This window comes from Musca autumnalis, unplaced genomic scaffold, assembly GCF_047663935.1.
Source record: "Musca autumnalis isolate F117 unplaced genomic scaffold, ASM4766393v1 scaffold_1, whole genome shotgun sequence".
Lineage (NCBI taxonomy): Eukaryota > Metazoa > Arthropoda > Insecta > Diptera > Muscidae > Musca > Musca autumnalis.
The window spans coordinates 140,521,585-140,544,946 of NW_027411644.1; the positions used below are offsets into that span (position 1 = coordinate 140,521,585).

At 32.9% G+C, this 23,362-nt stretch overlaps 1 protein-coding gene across 5 annotated transcripts in view; it reads right to left on the bottom strand.

Annotated features, from left to right (window-relative positions):
• The window catches only part of Nepl16 (Neprilysin-like 16), a 760,847-nt gene that overhangs the window by 159,716 nt on the left and 577,769 nt on the right, over positions 1–23,362 (bottom strand). For 2 of the 5 annotated variants that reach the window (XM_073956179.1, XM_073956183.1), the window contains exon 9: positions 14,553–14,695. The exons of the other annotated variants lie outside the window; for them this stretch is intronic. In XM_073956179.1, coding sequence (XP_073812280.1) covers positions 14,634–14,695 — 62 coding nt within the window. In that variant the 3' untranslated portion in view covers positions 14,553–14,633. Of the gene's footprint in view, positions 1–14,552; positions 14,696–23,362 lie in introns of those variants that run through there. 5 annotated transcript variants of the gene reach the window in all.

Genomic DNA, 23,362 nt, shown 5'->3' on the forward strand with positions numbered 1-23,362 from the left:
TAATGTAAAAACGTTTCCAATTAAATATTGCTTTAAATTTGTAACACAGAAGACTATCGCTAAAGCTTCTTTTTCATATGAGCTGTATTTTTGTTCAGCTTTCGATAAAGCCCTTGAAACAAATGCTACAGGCTTTAAAACATTATTATATTTGTGTGAAAGAACGCCAGCTATGGCAAAATCCGAAGCATCAGTAGTTAGGAATATTGGTAATTTTGGATTGAAATGAATTAAAACTTTATCTGAAGTAATCTCCTTTTTGATACTTTTATACGCTTCTTCACACTCTTTAGACCATACGAATTTTACATTCTTTTGTAATAATTTATACAAAGGAATCATCATTTTTGCAAAATTGTTGACAAACTTTGCATAATAATTAACCATGCCTAAAAATGCTCTCAACTCATTATTAGGTGTGGGGGCATTAGTAACTGAAACTATTCTGTCTTTGTTTTTCTTGAGACCAAATCTATCAATGGTAAAACCTAGATAATTAATTTCTTCCTTAAAAAATTCACATTTGGATAAATTTAATTTAAATCCTCCCAGCATTAACTTACTTAATACTGATTTTAGGTTTCGAATATATTCTGTCATATTTTTACCTGATACAGTTATATCATCTTGATATACAACTACAAATGGTATACCTTGTAAAAGATTTTCCATTGTCTTTTGAAATATGGCAGCTGCAGGCTTAACGCCGAAAGGTAAACGTTTCATTTTTAATGTGCCAATATGGGTTGACCATGTGCATAAAAGTTGTGATTTTTCATCAAGAATTAATTGATTGTATGCACTAGATAAATCTAATTTTGAAAACAACTGTCCACCTTGAAGTGCAGCAAAAATTTCATCAACACAAATGCGTATGTCACCATTCGGCTTCAAGATTGGTACAAGCGGTGTACCCCATTCTGAATGATCAACTGGTTCTAAAATGTCACTGGCTATTAACTCCCTTAAATTCTTTTCTATTTTATCTTTCAAGTAAATTCAGTTGACTCTAAACAATCTCACATTATAACTGAAGAAATTAAAAATGAATTTCATGAAGTTTTCAGTAATGGCCTTGGAGTGTACAAATTTGGTAAAATTTCTCTGTCTATGGACACAAATGCAAAACCAATTTTCTGTAAACCACGTTCAGGGTTTACAGAAAATTGGTTTTGCATTTGTGTCCATAGACAGAGAAATTTTACCAAATTTGTACACTCCAAGGCCATTACTGAAAACTTCATGAAATTCATTTTTAATTTCTTCAGTTATAATGTGAGATTGTTTAGAGTCAACTGAATTTACTTGAACAAGTTCAAAATTAATATTTCTTAAAAAATTTCTTCCAAACAAAGGACTGTTATTATTATTTGTCGCTATGAGTTTAACTTTTTTGTTTACACCATTCACTTCAACGTTCTCAATGTATTCTCCTAACACTTCTATTTTGTTTCCATTATAATCAACATATGGATCTTTACAGGGCATGAGATTTACCTTTTTACTTAACTTGTCAACAAACGTTTTCGATACCAAACTGCATGGAGCACCAGAGTCACACACCACCTCAATGGGAATTCCATCTATTTTCATTGAAACCTTGTAAAGCTCAGTTGAATAGCCACAACCTGTACCACTATTGATGCTGTAAATAGAAAAATCATTAAAATTACTTCCAGTAAAAACATCACTTTCTACATCTGATTCAGCTACATAATTCACAGTTTTGTTTTTAAATCTAAAAACCGAAGCCAGATGACCAATTTTAAAACAAAAATTACATTTGCTTTGTTTGAATTTGCATTCATTTGAATTATGGTTTCGCCATCCACAGTGCGAACATACATTGTTTGTTTTCTTTTGATTATCCGATTGTTTCTTCCCATGTCTTCCTTCATAATTATTTGATCTGATTTTGTTTTGGTTATTGTAGTTTTTATTTCGGTATCTACCTCCTCTAACGTTGCCAACTTGCATATTTTGATTATCATCTTCTTTAGCCACCAACTTCATTTCCATAATAAGTGCCTTTCTGAGTGCTTCATCAATTGTTATTTTCTCATCCTCTTCACAAAGTCGCTCAAATATTTTGTTGTTTATCCCCATGATAAAACGATCCAACACAAAAGAATTTAAATTGTCTCCAAATTTACAAGAGAGTGCTAGTTTTTTTACTCTAGCATGCCATTCTGCTACCGTTTCATTTTCACTTTGTTCCGCTGTATGAAAGTTTTTCTCTCCCGGAAAACAATTACTGGTGGAGTGTAGTGAGATTTTAATAAATTGCAAAGGTCTTTAAATGTTTTGGACACTGGTGCATCTGGACTACATAAATTATGTAATGTTTCATAAACACTTGGCCCAATTGATTTTAAAAGAGTAGCCTTCTTTGCATTCTCTTCAGTACAATTAATTTCGGCGAAATGAATATCCACTTTCTCTTTCCATAACAACCATGATTCATTGCGGGGTGAAAATTGAGGAATGTTGTTTGGATGGTAAATCATAACGGTTCCACTTTGTGCGTTGTCTGGCATGATTGCTTTTTATTTTTTTCCGTTGCACTTCTTTTCTTTGAATTTGTCTTCTTTTAAGGTGTTATTTTTGCTTGTTAGTTTTTGTAGTTTAAAATGTTCAACAATTTTTAGTAAACACTTGATTGTTGTTTTAGAGTTATTTTGTTTGTTTAATTTATTTAGTTTTTTTTTGGTATAATACACCAGTTTTAAATTTCAAGAAATAATAATTTCTTTAAGTCTTTCTAATGTGTAACTACACTTGTTCGTATCTACGAAAAAAATCGTTTGACCTCGTCGCCAATGTGATGTATTGAAACGCTTTGGTTGGAGTTTACTCAATAACTGATTTATTTGTGTTTAAGAAAGAATGAAACAAGTAAATAACAACTTCATAATATGAGAGAGGCTTAGTGCTAAAAACTTAGTTCTAAACACTCTATTACAATATAATAAATGAGGTGTATGTAAGAACGATGCATACATAACAATAATAATACTAATGATAATAATAATAATAATAATAATAATAATAATAATAATAATAATAATAATAATAATAATAACAATAATAACAATAATAATAATAATAATAATAATAATAATAATAATAATAATAATAATAATAATAATAATAATAATAATAATAATAATAATAATAATAATAATAATAATAATAATAATAATAATAATAATAATAATAATAATAATAATAATAATAATAATAATAATAATAATAATAATAATAATAATAATAATAATAATAATAATAATAATAATAATAATAATAATAATAATAATAATAATAATAATAATAATAATAATAATAATAATAATAATAATAATAATAATAATAATAATAATAATAATAATAATAATAATAATAATAATAATAATAATAATAATAATAATAATAATAATAATAATAATAATAATAATAATAATAATAATAATAATAATAATAATAATAATAATAATAATAATAATAATAATAATAATAATAATAATAATAATAATAATAATAATAATAATAATAATAATAATAATAATAATAATAATAATAATAATAATAATAATAATAATAATAATAATAATAATAATAATAATAATAATAATAATAATAATAATAATAATAATAATAATAATAATAATAATAATAATAATAATAATAATAATAATAATAATAATAATAATAATAATAATAATAATAATAATAATAATAATAATAATAATAATAATAATAATAATAATAATAATAATAATAATAATAATAATAATAATAATAATAATAATAATAATAATAATAATAATAATAATAATAATAATAATAATAATAATAATAATAATAATAATAATAATAATAATAATAATAATAATAATAATAATAATAATAATAATAATAATAATAATAATAATAATAATAATAATAATAATAATAATAATAATAATAATAATAATAATAATAATAATAATAATAATAATAATAATAATAATAATAATAATAATAATAATAATAATAATAATAATAATAATAATAATAATAATAATAATAATAATAATAATAATAATAATAATAATAATAATAATAATAATAATAATAATAATAATAATAATGGGACATTCCCCCACAAGGAATGACGGGCCTAACGAACCCGCGCACCCCAAGTAAATCATGACAGTGTCTGTCTCGGATCGAGCTGCTCTCGGGTCAGTGTTTGTTCCCCATGTCAGGGGCGGCTGAACAACATACACTTTCGGGTTGGTAGGCGCCAACAAAAATACCCAAACGCCTAAAAAACAATTATGGAGTCACAAAATAACGATAACACAAACACAACAAATTAAAATTACAACACAAATCAACAATGTACAACCACTTCCACAAGTCCACTTGTTTCACGCAAACAGGTGACCGCTGTCACAGGGCTGCGCGACGCAGAATCAAATGGACACAAGACATGAAGGTTTCAGTCCTAAAGGCTTCCATTAAAGCCATTCACGACGGAAACCTTAGGTTATTGGCAGCAAGTGCCCGAAATCATTCTATCGGAGTACCCAGAACTCTCTCATCTCACGCAACAAAACATTGCGGATAGGCGAACCGCAATTATCAGAAAGCTTAAATTTAAAGCTTAATGTGTCAAAGTGTTTCATATGTCCTACACTCGACTAAGATATCCATTACAGTTAACTGTTCAGCTTGGTGATCATGTCTTGGATAAAGTGGAGGAGAAAGATGATCTTGGTATTACTTTCGACCATAATGTCCAATTTACATTAGCAACTTTTTCGTCATTTAAAGCTGTTTCGTCATTTATTTGCTAAAACAAGCAACATTTTGCGTCATTTACCATACAAAAATAAATGACGATAGCTACGTCATTTATTCTAAACAACGCACGAAAACACCATAATTTTATACGCAAACCTGCTTTTTCGTCATAAACTACCAAAAAATGCAACTGTTTTATGATGTCTTTGTTTGTTTGTGTGTGTTGTAGAAAAACAAAAATACTCAAACGATGACAAAAGTGAAAATAAAATGGTTAAAAAAAAACTTGCAAAAATTATGTTTTTGGAATTAATTTAAGTTATTTGATACACATTTGTGTTGTGAAATTCCTATTTTTCTGAATAAATATATTGTGTGCGTGTGTTTGTGTTATTGTATAAGTGTGTATGTGCGATTGTGTGCGTAAGCAAATGACGCAAAAAAAACAGATGTAAATACACTTCATTTGATTCTAGGATTTCGTAAAATGAAATCATTTAATATGTATATGTAAATTGGACTTAAGCTTATGTTTATTCAGCACATTGATAAAATTATGCCTAAAGCATACTCTATTTTAGCATTTATAAAACGTAATTGTGCAGACTTTAATGACCCTTATACGCTAAAACTATTATACACATCGTATGTTAGATCAAAGGTTGAATGTGGATCTTTCATATGGAATCCATGTTCAACAGTTCATATTAATAGAATTGAAAGAATTCATAAGAAATTCATCAAATTTGCATTGTCAAATTTACATTTTTCACAACCCATACCAAATTATGAATCTCGCTGCCTTTTGATCAACATAGAAACATTAGAATTCAGAAGGAAAACTCATTCTATGTTATTCGTGTTCTATTTAATAAATTCTACAATTGATTGTTCATGTCTCTTAGAAAAAATATCCTTTATTATACCTTGCCATAACTTGCGTAATTGCAATGTTTTTCATATTGATTACCATAGGAATAATTATGTTAATAATAGCCCCATTAATAGGGCATTAAGATATTTCAATATGCTTAATAGATGTACAATCGTGGACGGTTGGCCAAGAATGGACTGTATATTTTTGCGGTGAAATTAGCGGTGGCAACTCCCACGATTGTATCGGCGAATGGCAAAATAAAAAGGCAATTTGATTTAAACTTAAGCGTTGGAGCAAAAGACTTTTATTCTTCGATGTTCGATCAATGACTTTCAAATCCAAGTGAGGTAAAAAATGAAAAAAATGGCTGTGCATTTTTTGCATCAGACATTTTGTTGTAAAAAGAAAGAATGTAACAAATAGTATTAAATACAATAAGTGGTAGTTACAAGTAGGTAATGAGAGCTCGAATTCTTGAGTGTTGCCAAAACTGGCGGTTATTTTTGTAGAGATTTAAATTCAAATTGCTTATCGATTAAATTCATGGTATTCAGTTATAATCTAAGATTCTTAGGTCTATGTTGTTGAAGACAGTTCAACATGCCGCCCCCTTTTGCTGAACTGCAACTTCAAATTTGATAACTTCCGGATAGTATCCAACCGAAGGCTGAACTCTGGGCAATTGGCATGTTAGATGCTGTTTGAATTAAGCCGGCTCGTAAAATTTTTGGGATTTGGTCGTTTGCTACGATGATTTCTATATTCACCGGGTTGAAGAAATGTGGATCTGCGAGGTCCGTCAGGTGGTTATATATTGACTGTAGCCTTTTCTCTTTGGTCGAATCAGGGTTGCCAATACTCAGGTTAGTTCGGACTTCGCCAGTGACATGGATTTTAACAGACTGATCATGGAAGGAGAGTAAATTAATGGCTGTAAACGTCTTTCCAGCCCTTTGTGTGATAGGAAGCTTTAGCCGCTCCACCAACTTTGCGGAGATCGTAGTTTGAGTTGATCCGGAGCTCATCAGTAGTCGGACCTTGTCGCAACCATCGACAGTAATCACCTTTGCTAGTGCCGTGGGCAAAAAAACGTGCGATTGGGCGCGAGAGCTTAGTCGGTCGCTAACATTAGAACGACGTCGTTGATTTGATGTGCAGGGGTACCGCTTGGATGATTGTGATGAAGATCGAGTTTCTTGTTTTTCAACACGACTCTGACGTTTTTTGTGTATTGTGGGTTCTGGACTGCTACTAGGTGCTGATGAGCGCTTTTTGGGGGCCGGTTTGGAAGATGAATGGTGTCTTGGTTTTGCATCGATGTGTAACAGGGTATGATGACCCTTGTGGCATACCATGCAAGTTTGACGGCTTGGGCACCATTCACGTTTGTGGGCTGTACAGAGTCAGTTGAAACAGAAGCCTTTTTCACGTGCCACGTCTCGACGCTTCAATACATTCATCGTTTGGAATATGGGACAGGATTTTATAAAATGTCTTTCATGACAGATACGGCACTTGGGCACACTGGAAGTATTACTGAAAGGTAAAAGGTTATTAAGTTTGTGAGCAAAAAAAAGGGAAACAACACACATCTAGCAGTTCGGAAGAATGCACAGTTTGACAAGCGGGCGTATTATGATCCCGTTTTGCGTGCGAATTTCTGCAACGCGAAACCTGGAATCTTTTCCTGCAAACACTTTGACCACACGTCCAAGTCGCCATTCTGTCGGAGGAAGATTATCTTCTTTGATTACAACAAAATCATCTGGGGCGAGATCTCTCTGCGTTCGTTTCCATTTATATCTGCGCTGGAGATTTGTTATGTATTCATTTTTCCAGCGTTTAGCAAAATGAGCTTGTATCGTTTTTAACCGTTGCCATCGATTCATCAGAGACAAATTGTCTTAAGATGGTTCAGGGATGGCAACAAGAGGAGCTCCTCTCAACAGATGGCCAGGAGTCAGCGGGGCTAGCTCATTTGGCTCTTCATTCAAAGGAGACAATGGTCGTGAGTTAAGAATACTTTCAATTCGGATAAGTAAAGTGGAGAACTCTTCGTAGGTATATTTTAGTTTTCCGGCTACCTTTTTTAAATGGGTCTTCATACTTTTAACGGCAGCTTCCCATAGGCCACCCATATGTGGGGCATGAGGCGGTATGAAGTGCCAAGTAAACCCATGAATGTTGTATTTCGAGACTAAGTGTTCTTCGGCGGAGCGTAAAAACATTTTGTAGTCTTTGGCTAATGACCGACTGCCTCCAACAAAGTTGGCTCCATTGTCGGAAAATATCTGGTTGGGAAGACCTCTTCGTCCCACGAATCTACTAAAAGTTGCCAAGAAAGCCTCAGATGATAAGTCGGAACAAACTTCCAAGTGAATTGCTCGGGTTGATAGGCAGACAAAAATGGCGGCGTATCCTTTCAGAAGTTTTGCATTTCGAAGGCGCGAAGTTTTGAGGTCAAATGGACCGGCAAAATCCAGTCCAGTATTGGTGAACGGTAAGGAAAACGTACAACGTTCTAGCGGTAAAGCGGCCATAATTTGGTTTTGGACATGATGCTTGTAGATAGTGCAGGTTCGGCAATTACGGATACATGAACGCATGGCACTTTTCAGCCGGATCACAAAGAATTCTTGCCGAATTGCGCGTATCATCAACTGATGCTCAGCGTGAAGTAGTAAGGTATGTGTGAACTCAATAAGTAACTTGCAAAATCTAGACTTTTCAGGAAGGATAATGGGATGTCTTTCATTAAACCTCGTATCAGTATTGGCTAAGCGACCATTCACCCTAACCCAGCAAAAAAAAATGGAAGTGGTGCAAGTTGGAGTGAGGATTTCATTACATGCATGGATGCGCTTCCAGTGGACTAATGAAAAAGGCAATCCTTTTCCTCACATTTGGATTACATCCAACAAGCACTTTTATGTATAAACGATAAAAAATTCAATTTTCATTCAACAAATGAAATTAAAGTAATACGGCGTTTATATTATAGTTTTTTGCAGGGTTAACCTTCTTTATGAGGATTTGTTTGAAGTATATACAATGGAAATGACATTTGAAACCCAGACCCACTGGGTTAACCTTGTTATATATAAACGGCCTATAAGAATAAAACTAAAATGTCTTATTAATGGCCTGTTCCCGTACTTTACAAAGTGGTAAAAGTCGTAAACGATTTTCATACAAATTTTGTGTACGGGAACGCAAAACTCGTAAAAGTGGTAAAAATTGTAAAAATGGAGTGCTTCCTAGCTGCGTGCTGCGGAAGCAAAATGGAGTGCTTCCTAACTGCGTGCTGCGGAAGCAAAATGGAGTGCTTCCTTTCTGCGCGCTCCCTTGTAAAATTCACTGAGGAATTCATAGAAAAAGAAGCACTTCGTGACACTTGCACCAGTGATTTAACTGCTTCCGTGGATGCAAATTTTTTGCTGGGAAGTAACAGGTTTTCGTCGAGCACGGGATTCAGCGTTAACAGTCTGCTTTTTTTTGGTATTGGTTGACTCGATGCGAGTGCGTGATATTCCCACGGATAATGTGCCATTTGTGCCAATCGGATAAAGTAGTATTTCACAAAAGAGATTTCCTGAGCATGTATTATATTCATTCGCAATCCTGGGGTATTATTTCGTCGGCAGCCGTTGATAAAAAGGAAAACATAGGCGAAAACTCGGAGAACTCGGTTTAACGAGGAAAAATCCTCTAGGAGAACGTCTCCAACAACGTGGGTATGTAAAGTAAGGACCTTCTTTTCGACCTCTGGTTCTTTTATATTGATGGTTTTTGGCCAGTGCTTTGGTTCCTTGGCTAACCAGTGTGGTCCATGCCAACAAAGAGGGTTTGTTCGAAGTTGGTCTGCCGTACAACCTCGTGTGCCCAGGTCCGCAGGATTCTCAGCCGAAACAACATGTCTCCAGGTTGCATTTCCCACATTATCAAGAATCTCGGAAACTTTATTGGCCACGAACGTCTTCCAGTAAAAAGGCGGTTTGCTAACCCAAGCTAAGGTGATTGTGGAGTCAGTCCACAAGAATATTTCGGGTGAAGGTAGTTCCAGTTTTTGACAAACGGACTTTAACAGTTTGGATAACATTGCTGCTCCACATAGTTCTAGTCTCGGAAGGCTTACAGTTTTTAATGGAGCTACTCTGCTCTTGGAAACCAGAAGATGGGTATAGGTAATATTTTCCGAGGAAGTAGATCGAATATACAAGCATGCACAGTACGCCTTTTCAGATGCATCAGAAAATCCGTGTATTTGAATTTTAGTTGTAGTAGAGAAATTGATCCAGCGAGGAATTTTAATTTTCTCGATGTCAGTAAATGTAGATATGAAAGCATTCCATGTTTCAAAAGATTGTGCGGTTATTTGTTCATCCCAATCAGTCCCATCAATCCAAAGTTGTTGCATCAGGACTTTCGCGATCACAATAATGGGTGTTAACCAACCTGCAGGATCAAACAATTTTGCAAAGATTGACAAAACTTTTGGTTTTGTTACGGAAGTAGTGGGTAAATCGAAATGTGCTACCTTGTAAAAGAAAACATCGGAAATGGCATTCCATTGAATACCCAAAGTTTTAGTTTCACATACATCTTCAAGGCGTAAAAAATCTTCGTTGAGAAGATCCTCCGGGGGCAGATTTTGCAGTATTTGAGGATGATTTGCTGTTATTTTCTTCAGGGGGAAAACCAGCGGAATGTAACAAATCAATCACCTCATGCAAATACGACTTTGCTTCGGTTAGTGAATGAGCCCCAGATAAAATGTCGTCCACGTAAATTTGGCTCTTAAGGATCTGCGAAGCGGTTGGATGTGAGCTTTTAGCGTCATCACTTAATTGAAGCAAAGTTCGTATCGCCAGGTATGGTGCACAATTTACCCCAAAAGTGACAGTTTGTAAGCAAAAGTCTTCAACTTGTTTTACAGTAGAAGATCGGAACAGAATTCGTTGAAATTGTTGATCCTTTTCATGCACAAATATTTGGCGGTACATTTTCTGGATGTCACCATTGAAAACATATTTGAAAAACCTCCAGCGCAAAACTACGTTCATTAATTCATTTTGTAATGTGGGCCCCGTATGAAGCATATCGTTCAATGAGAAACCGCTAGTAGTTTTTTTGGATGCATTAAATACGACCCTTACTTTTGTGGAAGTTCTCTCAGGTTTCACTACAGCATGATGTGGCAAGTAGTAAGAGAAGTAGTGTGACTCTCGAGCAATTTCGAAATTTGTGGTTGTTTTCATGTGACCCAAAGTAATGTATTCCGAAAGTACATTATTATATTCAGTTGACAGTTCTGGATTCTTGTCCATTGTTTTTTCCATTCTTAGGAACTGACCCATAGCGGCAGCTCTAGAGGAACCAAGATATTTATCAGATGGTAAATTCTGTTTGAAAGGTATCCTTATCCTTATCGAGTAACAGTTTTCATATAGAATTGTTCACACCATCTATCGGAATCAGATAAAGGTTTTTCATTAGATACGTTTTTTAGTTCCCAGAATTTTTTCAGGTCTTCGTTTAGTGGATCAATTGTTGCCGTCCAAGAGGCGAATGTTTCCACGGAGTTGGAAGTAGGTTTGCCACTGACTATCCATCCAAATTCAGTGCTTTGGGCTAACAGATTACCAGAAATATTCTTCTCTAACCCTGGCTTTATTATGTTTGGAAAGATATCACTACCGATTAGCATATCAATTGGAGCAGGTTTGAAAAAATTTGGAAATTTTGTATTGTCTGCAAATTTGTGAAATTTTAGATGGCGGTAGGAGAAGCTGGCATTAAGTGGTAAAGGCTTGAAACAACAATGGCGGCTGTCGTCAACCTGAAATCAGAGTGTCTAGATTTCAGAGTGATTTGACAACTTTTAGAAGAATTTTCCGGAACAGTACCACCGAGTCCCGAAATCGTTGTAAATGATTTTTTTGTTTGAATGTCGAAACGATTTATTATGCGACTTGAAATAAAGGATTCTTGTGACCCTTGATCAATGAATGCACGAATAGTAAACAAAAACCCTTGATGTTCAAGGTCAATCAACGCAGTTGGTAAGACAGTTTTTTCTCCAGACTGAGCGAAGTGCGATTGGGTATTTGGAATTTGCGGGTAAGCGGCAGCTGACGTAGTCGGCTGTTCATCATAATAAGTTTCAACTTGATAAGAAGAGGAGGCAGACTTTGGCGGTTGCCACCTTTGATTGGGCCGAGGACCCGTCGTAGTTGAAACAGAAATCTTATTATTACTTTCATCAGGGTGAAGCAATGTATGGTGAGGTTGACGACAGGTTTGACAACGATGTTCACTTTTGCACTTTTTGGCAATGTGGCCATAAGAAAGACAGTTTTCACAAACTTTATTTTCATACACGAACTTTCTTCTGTCTGACAAGGGCCAAGAGCGGAATTTGAAACAATTTCTTAAAGGATGGTTTTGCCTGCATGCTTTACATGTTTTTTGAAAACCTTCAGTGGAAGCGGAAGTATTGTACGAAGAAACCTTTTGAGTACTGGATGAATGCGGATTTTGCTTTCTTATATCGGAAACGGACTCTATCATATTTAGACGCTTTTTAATGAAATCGTCTAATTGATCCCAGGAGGGCATTTCTTTATTATTCGTAAGAGAACTTTCCCAAGCAGTCAACGTCTCTTCGGGTAATTTTGAAGATACCCAATACACTAAAATTGGATCCCAAGAAATCACCGAAATGTTGTATGTCCGAAGGACAGACAGGCAATTGTTTACAGTGTATTGGAGATTCCTTAAGGATCTTTCTTTCTCAGAAGAAACATGATCAATTTCTATCTTTCTCAGTTGGTGGTTTATCAAAATTCGTTTGTTTTCAAAACATTGGCGTAATGCCTCCCATGCCAGATCGAAATTGCTATCAGCGAGAGGAAATCTTTTTACAATCTGATTAGCTTCGCCTCTTGTTTTTGCCCTTAAATGAAATAGTTTTTGTGCAGGTGACAATTCGGTATGTTTAATGTAAATCGCTGTGAACATATCCCTGAAACTTGGACACTTATAGTAGCCACCATTGAATATTTCAGTGTCACAAGGGGGTAGTTTTAATGAAAACCCGGTGCTAGATTTGGAAACTTTTTCTTCATTAGACTTGAGCTCAGAGTTTAGAAGTTTTTGGCGCTCAATGCTAATTAGATCAAGTATTGAGGACTTACATTCCTTATAAGACCGACAACATTCCGTAAATTTCCCATAGATTTCTCCCCTAGCTTCTTGTGTTAAATTGGGATCAGTGGAGGTCATTTCGTTTTCATAAATGTTTATAAGTTGACGCCAACGTCTCTCTAAGTCATCAAGTTCGACTTGTAAACTTGAAGTAGTATGACCCTGAATCGGTATTAGAGCAAATTCAGCACAGTAAGTAATCACTTGATCCGAAAAAAATATGAATTTCTGCGGAGGCAGGGCATTTTCACCGGGGTACTTTTCGTTGGTGGTCATAGTGATGTTTGAAATGGTGTACACTTTATACAATGTCTTCCCAATCTAGTCCTTTTCTCTTGAATAATTGGAAATTTTGTCAATAATGCGGCAATATTCCCCTCGGAATATTTCGAATTGAAAAATCAGTACCGTTTAAAACTCTTGAGTAACCTTACGTGTCGGAAAACCTCTTAGTCATCGACTAATATTTACCCTAGTGTCTAGGCAAATACTGTGAAAACTGGGGAGGTTAAGACAAAGAAAGAGAAGAATGTAATTATTTGAATCCAATAGCTGAATCCAGTTTAGGCCACCAAACAAAGGATCTAGCTAGTGCTTTTGTTTTTACAATGCCTAAATGAGATTCATGTAAAATTTGGAGTATTGACTTTCTCAATTTTGTAGGTATAATAACTCTATAACCCCAAAGTAAACAATCATGGTCTACAGATAACTCGGATTCTTTGAAAACATATGCCTTAAATTGTTCATCTTTGAGTTCTTTGAGTTTACCCATTTTAACAAATTCACATACCTTAGAAAGTATAGGATCACGTCTAGTTTCTTTAGATATGTCCTTGAAATCAAGATTCAAAACATTATCTTTTTGTATGTAATTAACAAATGTAGAATTATCATTGGAATTGACAATATTACTACTTATGAGTTGGGGCATTCGTGATAAATTATCAGCCTCATTTAATTCACCTTTGACATGTTCAATTTTATAATTGAAACCTGAAAGTATAAAAGCCCATCTTTGGATACGTGCCGAAGCCATTATTGGTAAGCCTTTATTTTCTCCAAATAGCGAAATTAACGGTTTATGGTCTGTTTTTAATGTAAAAACGTTTCCAATTAAATATTGCTTTAAATTTGTAACACAGAAGACTATCGCTAAAGCTTCTTTTTCATATGAGCTGTATTTTTGTTCAGCTTTCGATAAAGCCCTTGAAACAAATGATGCTAAAGGCTTTAAAACATTATTATATTTATGTTTCTAAAATGTCACTGGCTATTAACTCCCTTAAATTCTTTTCTATTTTATCTTTTCACGCGAAAGGAACTGAACGTGGTTTACAGAAAATTGGTTTTGCATTTGTGTCCATAGACAGAGAAATTTTACCAAATTTGTACACTCCAAGGCCATTACTGAAAACTTCATGAAATTCATTTTTAATTTCTTCAGTTATAATGTGAGATTGTTTAGAGTCAACTGAATTTACTTGAACAAGTTCAAAATTAATATTTCTTAAAAAATTTCTTCCAAACAAAGGACTGTTATTATTATTTGTCACTATGAGTTTAACTTTTTTGTTTACACCATTCACTTCAACGTTCTCAATGTATTCTCCTAACACTTCTATTTTGTTTTCATTATAATCAACATATGGATCTTTACAGGGCATGAGATTTACCTTTTTACTTAACTTGTCAACAAACGTTTTCGATACCAAACTGCATGGAGCACCAGAGTCACACACCACCTCAATGGGTATTCCATCTATTTTAATTGAAACCTTGTAAAGCTCAGTTGAATAGCCACAACCTGTACCACTATTGATGCTGTAAATAGAAAAATCATTAAAATTACTTCCAGTAAAAACATCACTTTCTACATCTGATTCAGCTACATAATTCACAGTTTTGTTTTTAAATCTAAAAACCGAAGCCAGATGACCAATTTTAAAACAAAAATTACATTTGCTTTGTTTGAATTTGCATTCATTTGAATTATGGTTTCGCCATCCACAGTGCGAACATACATTGTTTGTTTTCTTTTGATTATCCGATTGTTTCTTCCCATGTCTTCCTTCATAATTATTTGATCTGATTTTGTTTTGGTTATTGTAGTTTTTATTTCGGTATCTACCTCCTCTAACGTTGCCAACTTTCATATTTTGATTATCATCTTCTTTAGCCACCAACTTCATCTCCATAATAAGTGCCTTTCTGAGTGCTTCATCAATTGTTATTTTCTCATCCTCTTCACAAAGTCGCTCAAATATTTTGTTGTTTATCCCCATGATAAAACGATCCAACACAAAAGAATTTAAATTGTCTCCAAATTTACAAGAGAGTGCTAGTTTTTTTACTCTAGCATGCCATTCTGCTACCGTTTCATTTTCACTTTGTTCCGCTGTATGAAAGTTTTTTCTCTCCCGAAAAACAATTACTGGTGGAGTGTAGTGAGATTTTAATAAATTGCAAAGGTCTTTAAATGTTTTGGACACTGGTGCATCTGGACTACATAAATTATTTAATGTTTCATAAACACTTGGCCCAATTGATTTTAAAAGAGTAGCCTTCTTTGCATTCTCTTCAGTACAATTAATTTCGGCGAAATGAATATCCACTTTCTCTTTCCATAACAACCATGATTCATTGCGGGGTGAAAATTGAGGAATGTTGTTTGGATGGTAAATCATAACGGTTCCACTTTGTGCGTTGTCTGGCATGATTGCCTTTTATTTTTTTTTTCCGTTGCACTTCTTTTCTTTGAATTTGTCTTCTTTTAAGGTGTTATTTTTGCTTGTTAGTTTTTGTAGTTTAAAATGTTCAACAATTTTTAGTAAACACTTGATTGTTGTTTTAGAGTTATTTTGCTTGTTTAATTTATTTAGTTTTTTTGGTATAATACACCAGTTTTAAATTTCAAGAAATAATAATTTCTTTAAGTCTTTCTAATGTGTAACTACACTTGTTCGTATATACGAAAAAAATCGTTTGACCTCGTCGACAATGTGATGTATTGAAACGCTTTGGTTGGAGTTTACTCAATAACTGATTTATTTGTGTTTAAGAAAGAATGAAACAAGTAAATAACAACTTCATAATATGAGAGAGGCTTAGTGCTAAAAACTTAGTTCTAAACACTCTATTACAATATAATAAATGAGGTGTATGTAAGAATGATGCATACATAACAATAATAATAATAATAATAATAATAATAATAATAATAATAATAATAATAATAATAATAATAATAATAATAATAATAATAATAATAATAATAATAATAATAATAATAATAATAATAATAATAATAATAATAATAATAATAATAATAATAATAATAATAATAATAATAATAATAATAATAATAATAATAATAATAATAATAATAATAATAATAATAATAATAATAATAATAATAATAATAATAATAATAATAATAATAATAATAATAATAATAATAATAATAATAATAATAATAATAATAATAATAATAATAATAATAATAATAATAATAATAATAATAATAATAATAATAATAATAATAATAATAATAATAATAATAATAATAATAATAATAATAATAATAATAATAATAATAATAATAATAATAATAATAATAATAATAATAATAATAATAATAATAATAATAATAATAATAATAATAATAATAATAATAATAATAATAATAATAATAATAATAATAATAATAATAATAATAATAATAATAATAATAATAATAATAATAATAATAATAATAATAATAATAATAATAATAATAATAATAATAATAATAATAATAATAATAATAATAATAATAATAATAATAATAATAATAATAATAATAATAATAATAATAATAATAATAATAATAATAATAATAATAATAATAATAATAATAATAATAATAATAATAATAATAATAATAATAATAATAATAATAATAATAATAATAATAATAATAATAATAATAATAATAATAATAATAATAATAATAATAATAATAATAATAATAATAATAATAATAATAATAATAATAATAATAATAATAATAATAATAATAATAATAATAATAATAATAATAATAATAATAATAATAATAATAATAATAATAATAATAATAATAATAATAATAATAATAATAATAATAATAATAATAATAATAATAATAATAATAATAATAATAATAATAATAATAATAATAATAATAATAATAATAATAATAATAATAATAATAATAATAATAATAATAATAATAATAATAATAATAATAATAATAATAATAATAATAATAATAATAATAATAATAATAATAATAATAATAATAATAATAATAATAATAATAATAATAATAATAATAATAATAATAATAATAATAATAATAATAATAATAATAATAATAATAATAATAATAATAATAATAATAATAATAATAATAATAATAATAATAATAATAATAATAATAATAATAATAATAATAATAATAATAATAATAATAATAATAATAATAATAATAATAATAATAATAATAATAATAATAATAATAATAATAATAATAATAATAATAATAATAATAATAATAATAATAATAATAATAATAATAATAATAATAATAATAATAATAATAATAATAATAATAATAATAATAATAATAATAATAATAATAATAATAATAATAATAATAATAATAATAATAATAATAATAATAATAATAATAATAATAATAATAATAATAATAATAATAATAATAATAATAATAATGGGACATTCCCCCACAAGGAATGACGGGCCTAACGAACCCGCGCACCCCAAGTAAATCATGACAGTGTCTGTCTCGGATCGAGCTGCTCTCGGGTCAGTGTTTGTTCCCCATGTCAGGGGCGGCTGAACAACATACACCTTTCGGGTTGGTAGGCGCCAACAAAAATACCCAAACGCCTAAAAAACAATTATGGAGTCACAAAATAACGATAACACAAACACAACAAATTAAAATTACAACACAAATCAACAATGTACAACCACTTCCACAAGTCCACTTGTTTCACGCAAACAGGCGACCGCAGTCACAGGGCTGCGCGACGCAGAATCAAATGGACACAAGACATTAAGGTTTCAGTCCTAAAGGCTTACTTTAAAGCCATTCACGACGGAAACCTTAGGTTATTGCCAGCAAGTGCCCGAAATCATTCTATCGGAGTACCCAGAACTCTCTCATCTCACGCAACAAAACATTGCGGATAGGCGAACCGCAATTATCAGAAAGCTTAAATTTAAAGCTTAATGTGTCAAAGTGTTTCATATGTCCTACATTCGACTAAGAGATCCATTACAGTTAACTGTTCAGCTTGGTGATCATGTCTTGGATAAAGTGGATGAGAAAGATGATCTTGGTATTACTTTCGACCATAATGTCCAATTTACATTAGCAACTTTTTCGTCATTTAAAGCTGTTTCGTCATTTATTTGCTAAAACAGGCAACATTTTGCGTCATTTACCATACAAAAATAAATGACGATAGCTACGTCATTTATTCTAAACAACGCACGAAAACACCATACTTTTATACTCAACCCTGCTTTTTCGTCATAAACTACCAAAAAATGCAACTGTTTTATGATGTCTTTGTTTGTTTGTGTGTGTTGTAGAAAAACAAAAATACTCAAACGATGACAAAAGTGAAAATAAAATGGTTAAAAAAAACTTGCAAAAATTATGTTTTTGGAATTAATTTAAGTTATTTGATACACATTTGTGTTGTGAAATTCCTATTTTTCTGAATAAATATATTGTGTGCGTGTGTTTGTGTTATTGTATAAGTGTGTATGTGCGATTGTGTGCGTAAGCAAATGACGCAAAAAAAACAGATGTAAATACACTTCATTTGATTCTAGGATTTCGTAAAACGAAATCATTTAATATGCATATGTAAATTGGACTTAAGCTTATGTTTATTCAGCACATTGATAAAATTATGCCTAAAGCATACTCTATTTTAGCATGTATAAAACGTAATTGTGCAGACTTTAATGACCCTTATACGCTAAAACTATTATACACATCGTATGTTAGATCAAAGGTTGAATGTGGATCTTTCATATGGAATCCATGTTCAACAGTTCATATTAATAGAATTGAAAGAATTCATAAGAAATTCATCAAATTTGCATTGTCAAATTTACATTTTTCACAACCCATACCAAATTATGAATCTCGCTGCCTTTTGATCAACATAGAAACATTAGAATTCAGAAGGAAAACTCATTCTATGTTATTCGTGTTCTATTTAATAAATTCTACAATTGATTGTTCATGTCTCTTAGAAAAAATATCCTTTATTATACCTTGCCATAACTTGCGTAATTGCAATGTTTTTCATATTGATTACCATAGGAATAATTATGTTAATAATAGCCCCATTAATAGGGCATTAAGATATTTCAATATGCTTAATAGATGTACAATCGTGGACGGTTGGCCAATAATGGACTGTATATTTTTGCGGTGAAATTAGCGGTGGCAACTCCCACGATTGTATCGGCGAATGGCAAAATAAAAAGGCAATTTGATTTAAACTTAAGCGTTGGAGCAAAAGACTTTTATTCTTCGATGTTCGATCAATGACTTTCAAATCCAAGTGAGGTAAAAAATGAAAAAATGGCTGTGCATTTTTTGCATCAGACATTTTGTTGTAAAAAGAAAGAATGTAACAAATAGTATTAAATACAATAAGTGGTAGTTACAAGTAGGTAATGAGAGCTCGAATTCTTGAGTGTTGCCATAACTGGCGGTTATTTTTGTAGAGATTTAAATTCAAATTGCTTATCGATTAAATTCATGGTATTCAGTTATAATCTAAGATTCTTAGGTCTATGTTGTTGAAGACAGTTCAACATGCCGCCCCCTTTTGCTGAACTGCAACTTCAAATTTGACAACTTCCGGATAGTATCCAACCGAAGGCTGAACTCTGGGCAATTGGCATGTTAGATGCTGTTTGAATTAAGCCGGCTCGTAAAATTTTTGGGATTTGGTCGTTTGCTACGATGATTTCTATATTCACCGGGTTGAAGAAATGTGGATCTGCGAGGTCCGTCAGGTGGTTATATATTGACTGTAGCCTTTTCTCTTTGGTCGAATCAGGGTTGCCAATACTCAGGTTAGTTCGGACTTCGCCAGTGACATGGATTTTAACAGACTGATCATGGAAGGAGAGTAAATTAATGGCTGTAAACGTCTTTCCAACCCTTTGTGTGATAGGAAGCTTAACCGCTCCACCAACTTTGCGGAGATCGTAGTTTGAGTTGATCCGGAGCTCATCAGTAGTCGGACCTTGTCGCAACCATCGACAGTAATCACCTTTGCTAGTGCCGTGGGCAAAAAAACGTGCGATTGGGCGCGAGAGCTTAGTCGGTCGCTAACATTAGAACGACGTCGTTGATTTGATGTGCAGGGGTACCGCTTGGATGATTGTGATGAAGATCGAGTTTCTTGTTTTTCAACACGACTCTGACGTTTTTTGGGTATTGTGGGTTCTGGACTGCTACTAGGTGCTGATGAGCGCTTTTTGGGGGCCGGTTTGGAAGATGAATGGTGTCTTGGTTTTGCATCGATGTGTAACAGGGTATGATGACCCTTGTGGCATACCATGCAAGTTTGACGGCTTGGGCACCATTCACGTTTGTGGGCTGTACAGAGGCAGTTGAAACAGAAGCCTTTTTCACGTGCCACGTCTCGACGCTTCAATACATTCATTGTTTGGAATATGGGACAGGATTTTATAAAATGTCTTTCATGACAGATACAGCACTTGGGCACACTGGAAGTATTACTGAAAGGTAAAAGGTTATTAAGTTTGTGAGCAAAAAAAGGGAAACAACACATCTAGCAGTTCGGAAGAATGCACAGTTTGACAAGCGGGCGTATTATGATCCCGTTTTGCGTGCGAATTTCTGCAACGCGAAACCTGGAATCTTTTCCTGCAAACACTTTGACCACACGTCCAAGTCGCCATTCTGTCGGAGGAAGATTATCTTCTTTGATTACAACAAAATCATCTGGGGTGAGATCTCTCTGCGTTCGTTTCCATTTATATCTGCGCTGGAGATTTGTTATGTATTCATTTTTCCAGCGTTTAGCAAAATGAGCTTGTATCGTTTTTAACCGTTGCCATCGATTCATCAGAGACAAATTGTCTTAAGATGGTTCAGGGATGGCAACAAGAGGAGCTCCTCTCAACAGATGGCCAGGAGTCAGCGGGGCTAGCTCATTTGGCTCTTCATTCAAAGGAGACAATGGTCGTGAGTTAAGAATACTTTCAATTCGGATAAGTAAAGTGGAGAACTCTTCGTAGGTATATTTTAGTTTTCCGGCTACCTTTTTTAAATGGGTCTTCATACTTTTAACGGCAGCTTCCCATAGGCCACCCATATGTGGGGTATGAGGCGGTATGAAGTGCCAAGTAAACCCATGAATGTTGTATTTCGAGACTAAGTGTTCTTCGGCGGAGCGTAAAAACATTTTGTAGTCTTTGGCTAATGACCGACTGCCTCCAACAAAGTTGGTTCCATTGTCGGAAAATATCTGGTTGGGAAGACCTCTTCGTCCCACGAATCTACTAAAAGTTGCCAAGAAAGCCTCAGATGATAAGTCGGAACAAACTTCCAAGTGAATTGCTCGGGTTGATAGACAGACAAAAATGGCGGCGTATCCTTTCTGAAGTTTTGCATTTCGAAGGCGCGAAGTTTTGAGGTCAAATGGACCGGCAAAATCCAGTCCAGTATTGGTGAACGGTAAGGAAAACGTACAACGTTCTAGCGGTAAAGCGGCCATAATTTGGTTTTGGACATGATGCTTGTAGATAGTGCAGGTTCGGCAATTACGGATACATGAACGCACGGCACTTTTCAGCCGGATCACAAAGAATTCTTGCCGAATTGCGCGTATCATCAACTGATGCTCAGCGTGAAGTAGTAAGGTATGTGTGAACTCAATAAGTAACTTGCAAAATCTAGACTTTTCAGGAAGGATAATGGGATGTCTTTCATTAAACCTCGTATCAGTATTGGCTAAGCGACCATTCACCCTAAGTAACAGGTTTTCGTCGAGCACGGGATTCAGCGTAAACAGTCTGCTTTTTTTGGTATTGGTTGACTCGATGCGAGTGCGTGATATTCCCACGGATAATGTGCCATTTGTGCCAATCGGATAAAGTAGTATTTTACAAAAGAGATTTCCTGAGCAAGTATTATATTCATTCGCAATCCTGGGGTATTATTTCGTCGGCAGCCGTTGATAAAACGGAAAGCATAGGCGTAACTCGGAGAACTCGGTTTAACGAGGAAAAATCCTCTAGGAGAACGTCTCCAACAACTTGGGTATGTAAAGTAAGGACCTTCTTTTCGACCTCTGGTTCTTTTATATTGATGGTTTTTGGCCAGTGCTTTGGTTCCTTGGCTAACCAGTGTGGTCCATGCCACCAAAGAGGGTTTGTTCGAAGTTGGTCTGCCGTACAACCTCGTGTGCCCAGGTCCGCAGGATTCTCAGCCGAAACAACATGTCTCCAGGTTGCATTTCCCACATTATCAAGAATCTCGCAAACTTTATTGGCCACGAACGTCTTCCAGTAAAAAGGCGGTTTGCTAACCCAAGCTAAGGTGATTGTGGAGTCAGTCCACAAGAATATTTCGGGTGAAGATAGTTCCAGTTTTTGACAAACGGACTTTAACAGTTTGGATAACATTGCTGCTCCACATAGTTCTAGTCTCGGAAGGCTTACAGTTTTTAATGGAGCTACTCTGCTCTTGGAAACCAGAAGATGGGTATAGGTAATATTTTCCGAGGAAGTAGATCGAATATACAAGCATGCACAGTACGCCTTTTCAGATGCATCAGAAAATCCGTGTATTTGAATTTTAGTTGTAGTAGAGAAATTGATCCAGCGAGGAATTTTAATTTCCTCGATGTCAGTAAATGTAGATATGAAAGCATTCCATGTTTCAAAAGATTGTACGGTTATTTGTTCATCCCAATCAGTCCCATCAATCCAAAGTTGTTGCATCAGGACTTTCGCGATCACAATAATGGGTGTTAACCAACCTGCAGGATCAAACAATTTTGCAACGATTGACAAAACTTTTCGTTTTGTTACGGAAGTAGTGGGTAAATCGAAATGTGCTACCTTGTAAAAGAAAACATCGGAAATGGCATTCCATTGAATACCCAAAGTTTTAGTTTCACATACATCTTCAAGGCGTAAAAAATCTTCGTTGAGAAGATCCTCCGGGGGCAGATTTTGCAGTATTTGAGGATGATTTGCTGTTATTTTCTTCAGGGGAAAACCAGCGGAATGTAACAAATCAATCACCTCATGCAAATACGACTTTGCTTCGGTTAGTGAATGAGCCCCAGATAAAATGTCGTCCACGTAAATTTGGCTCTTAAGGATCTGCGAAGCGGTTGGATGTGAGCTTTTAGCGTCATCACTTAATTGAAG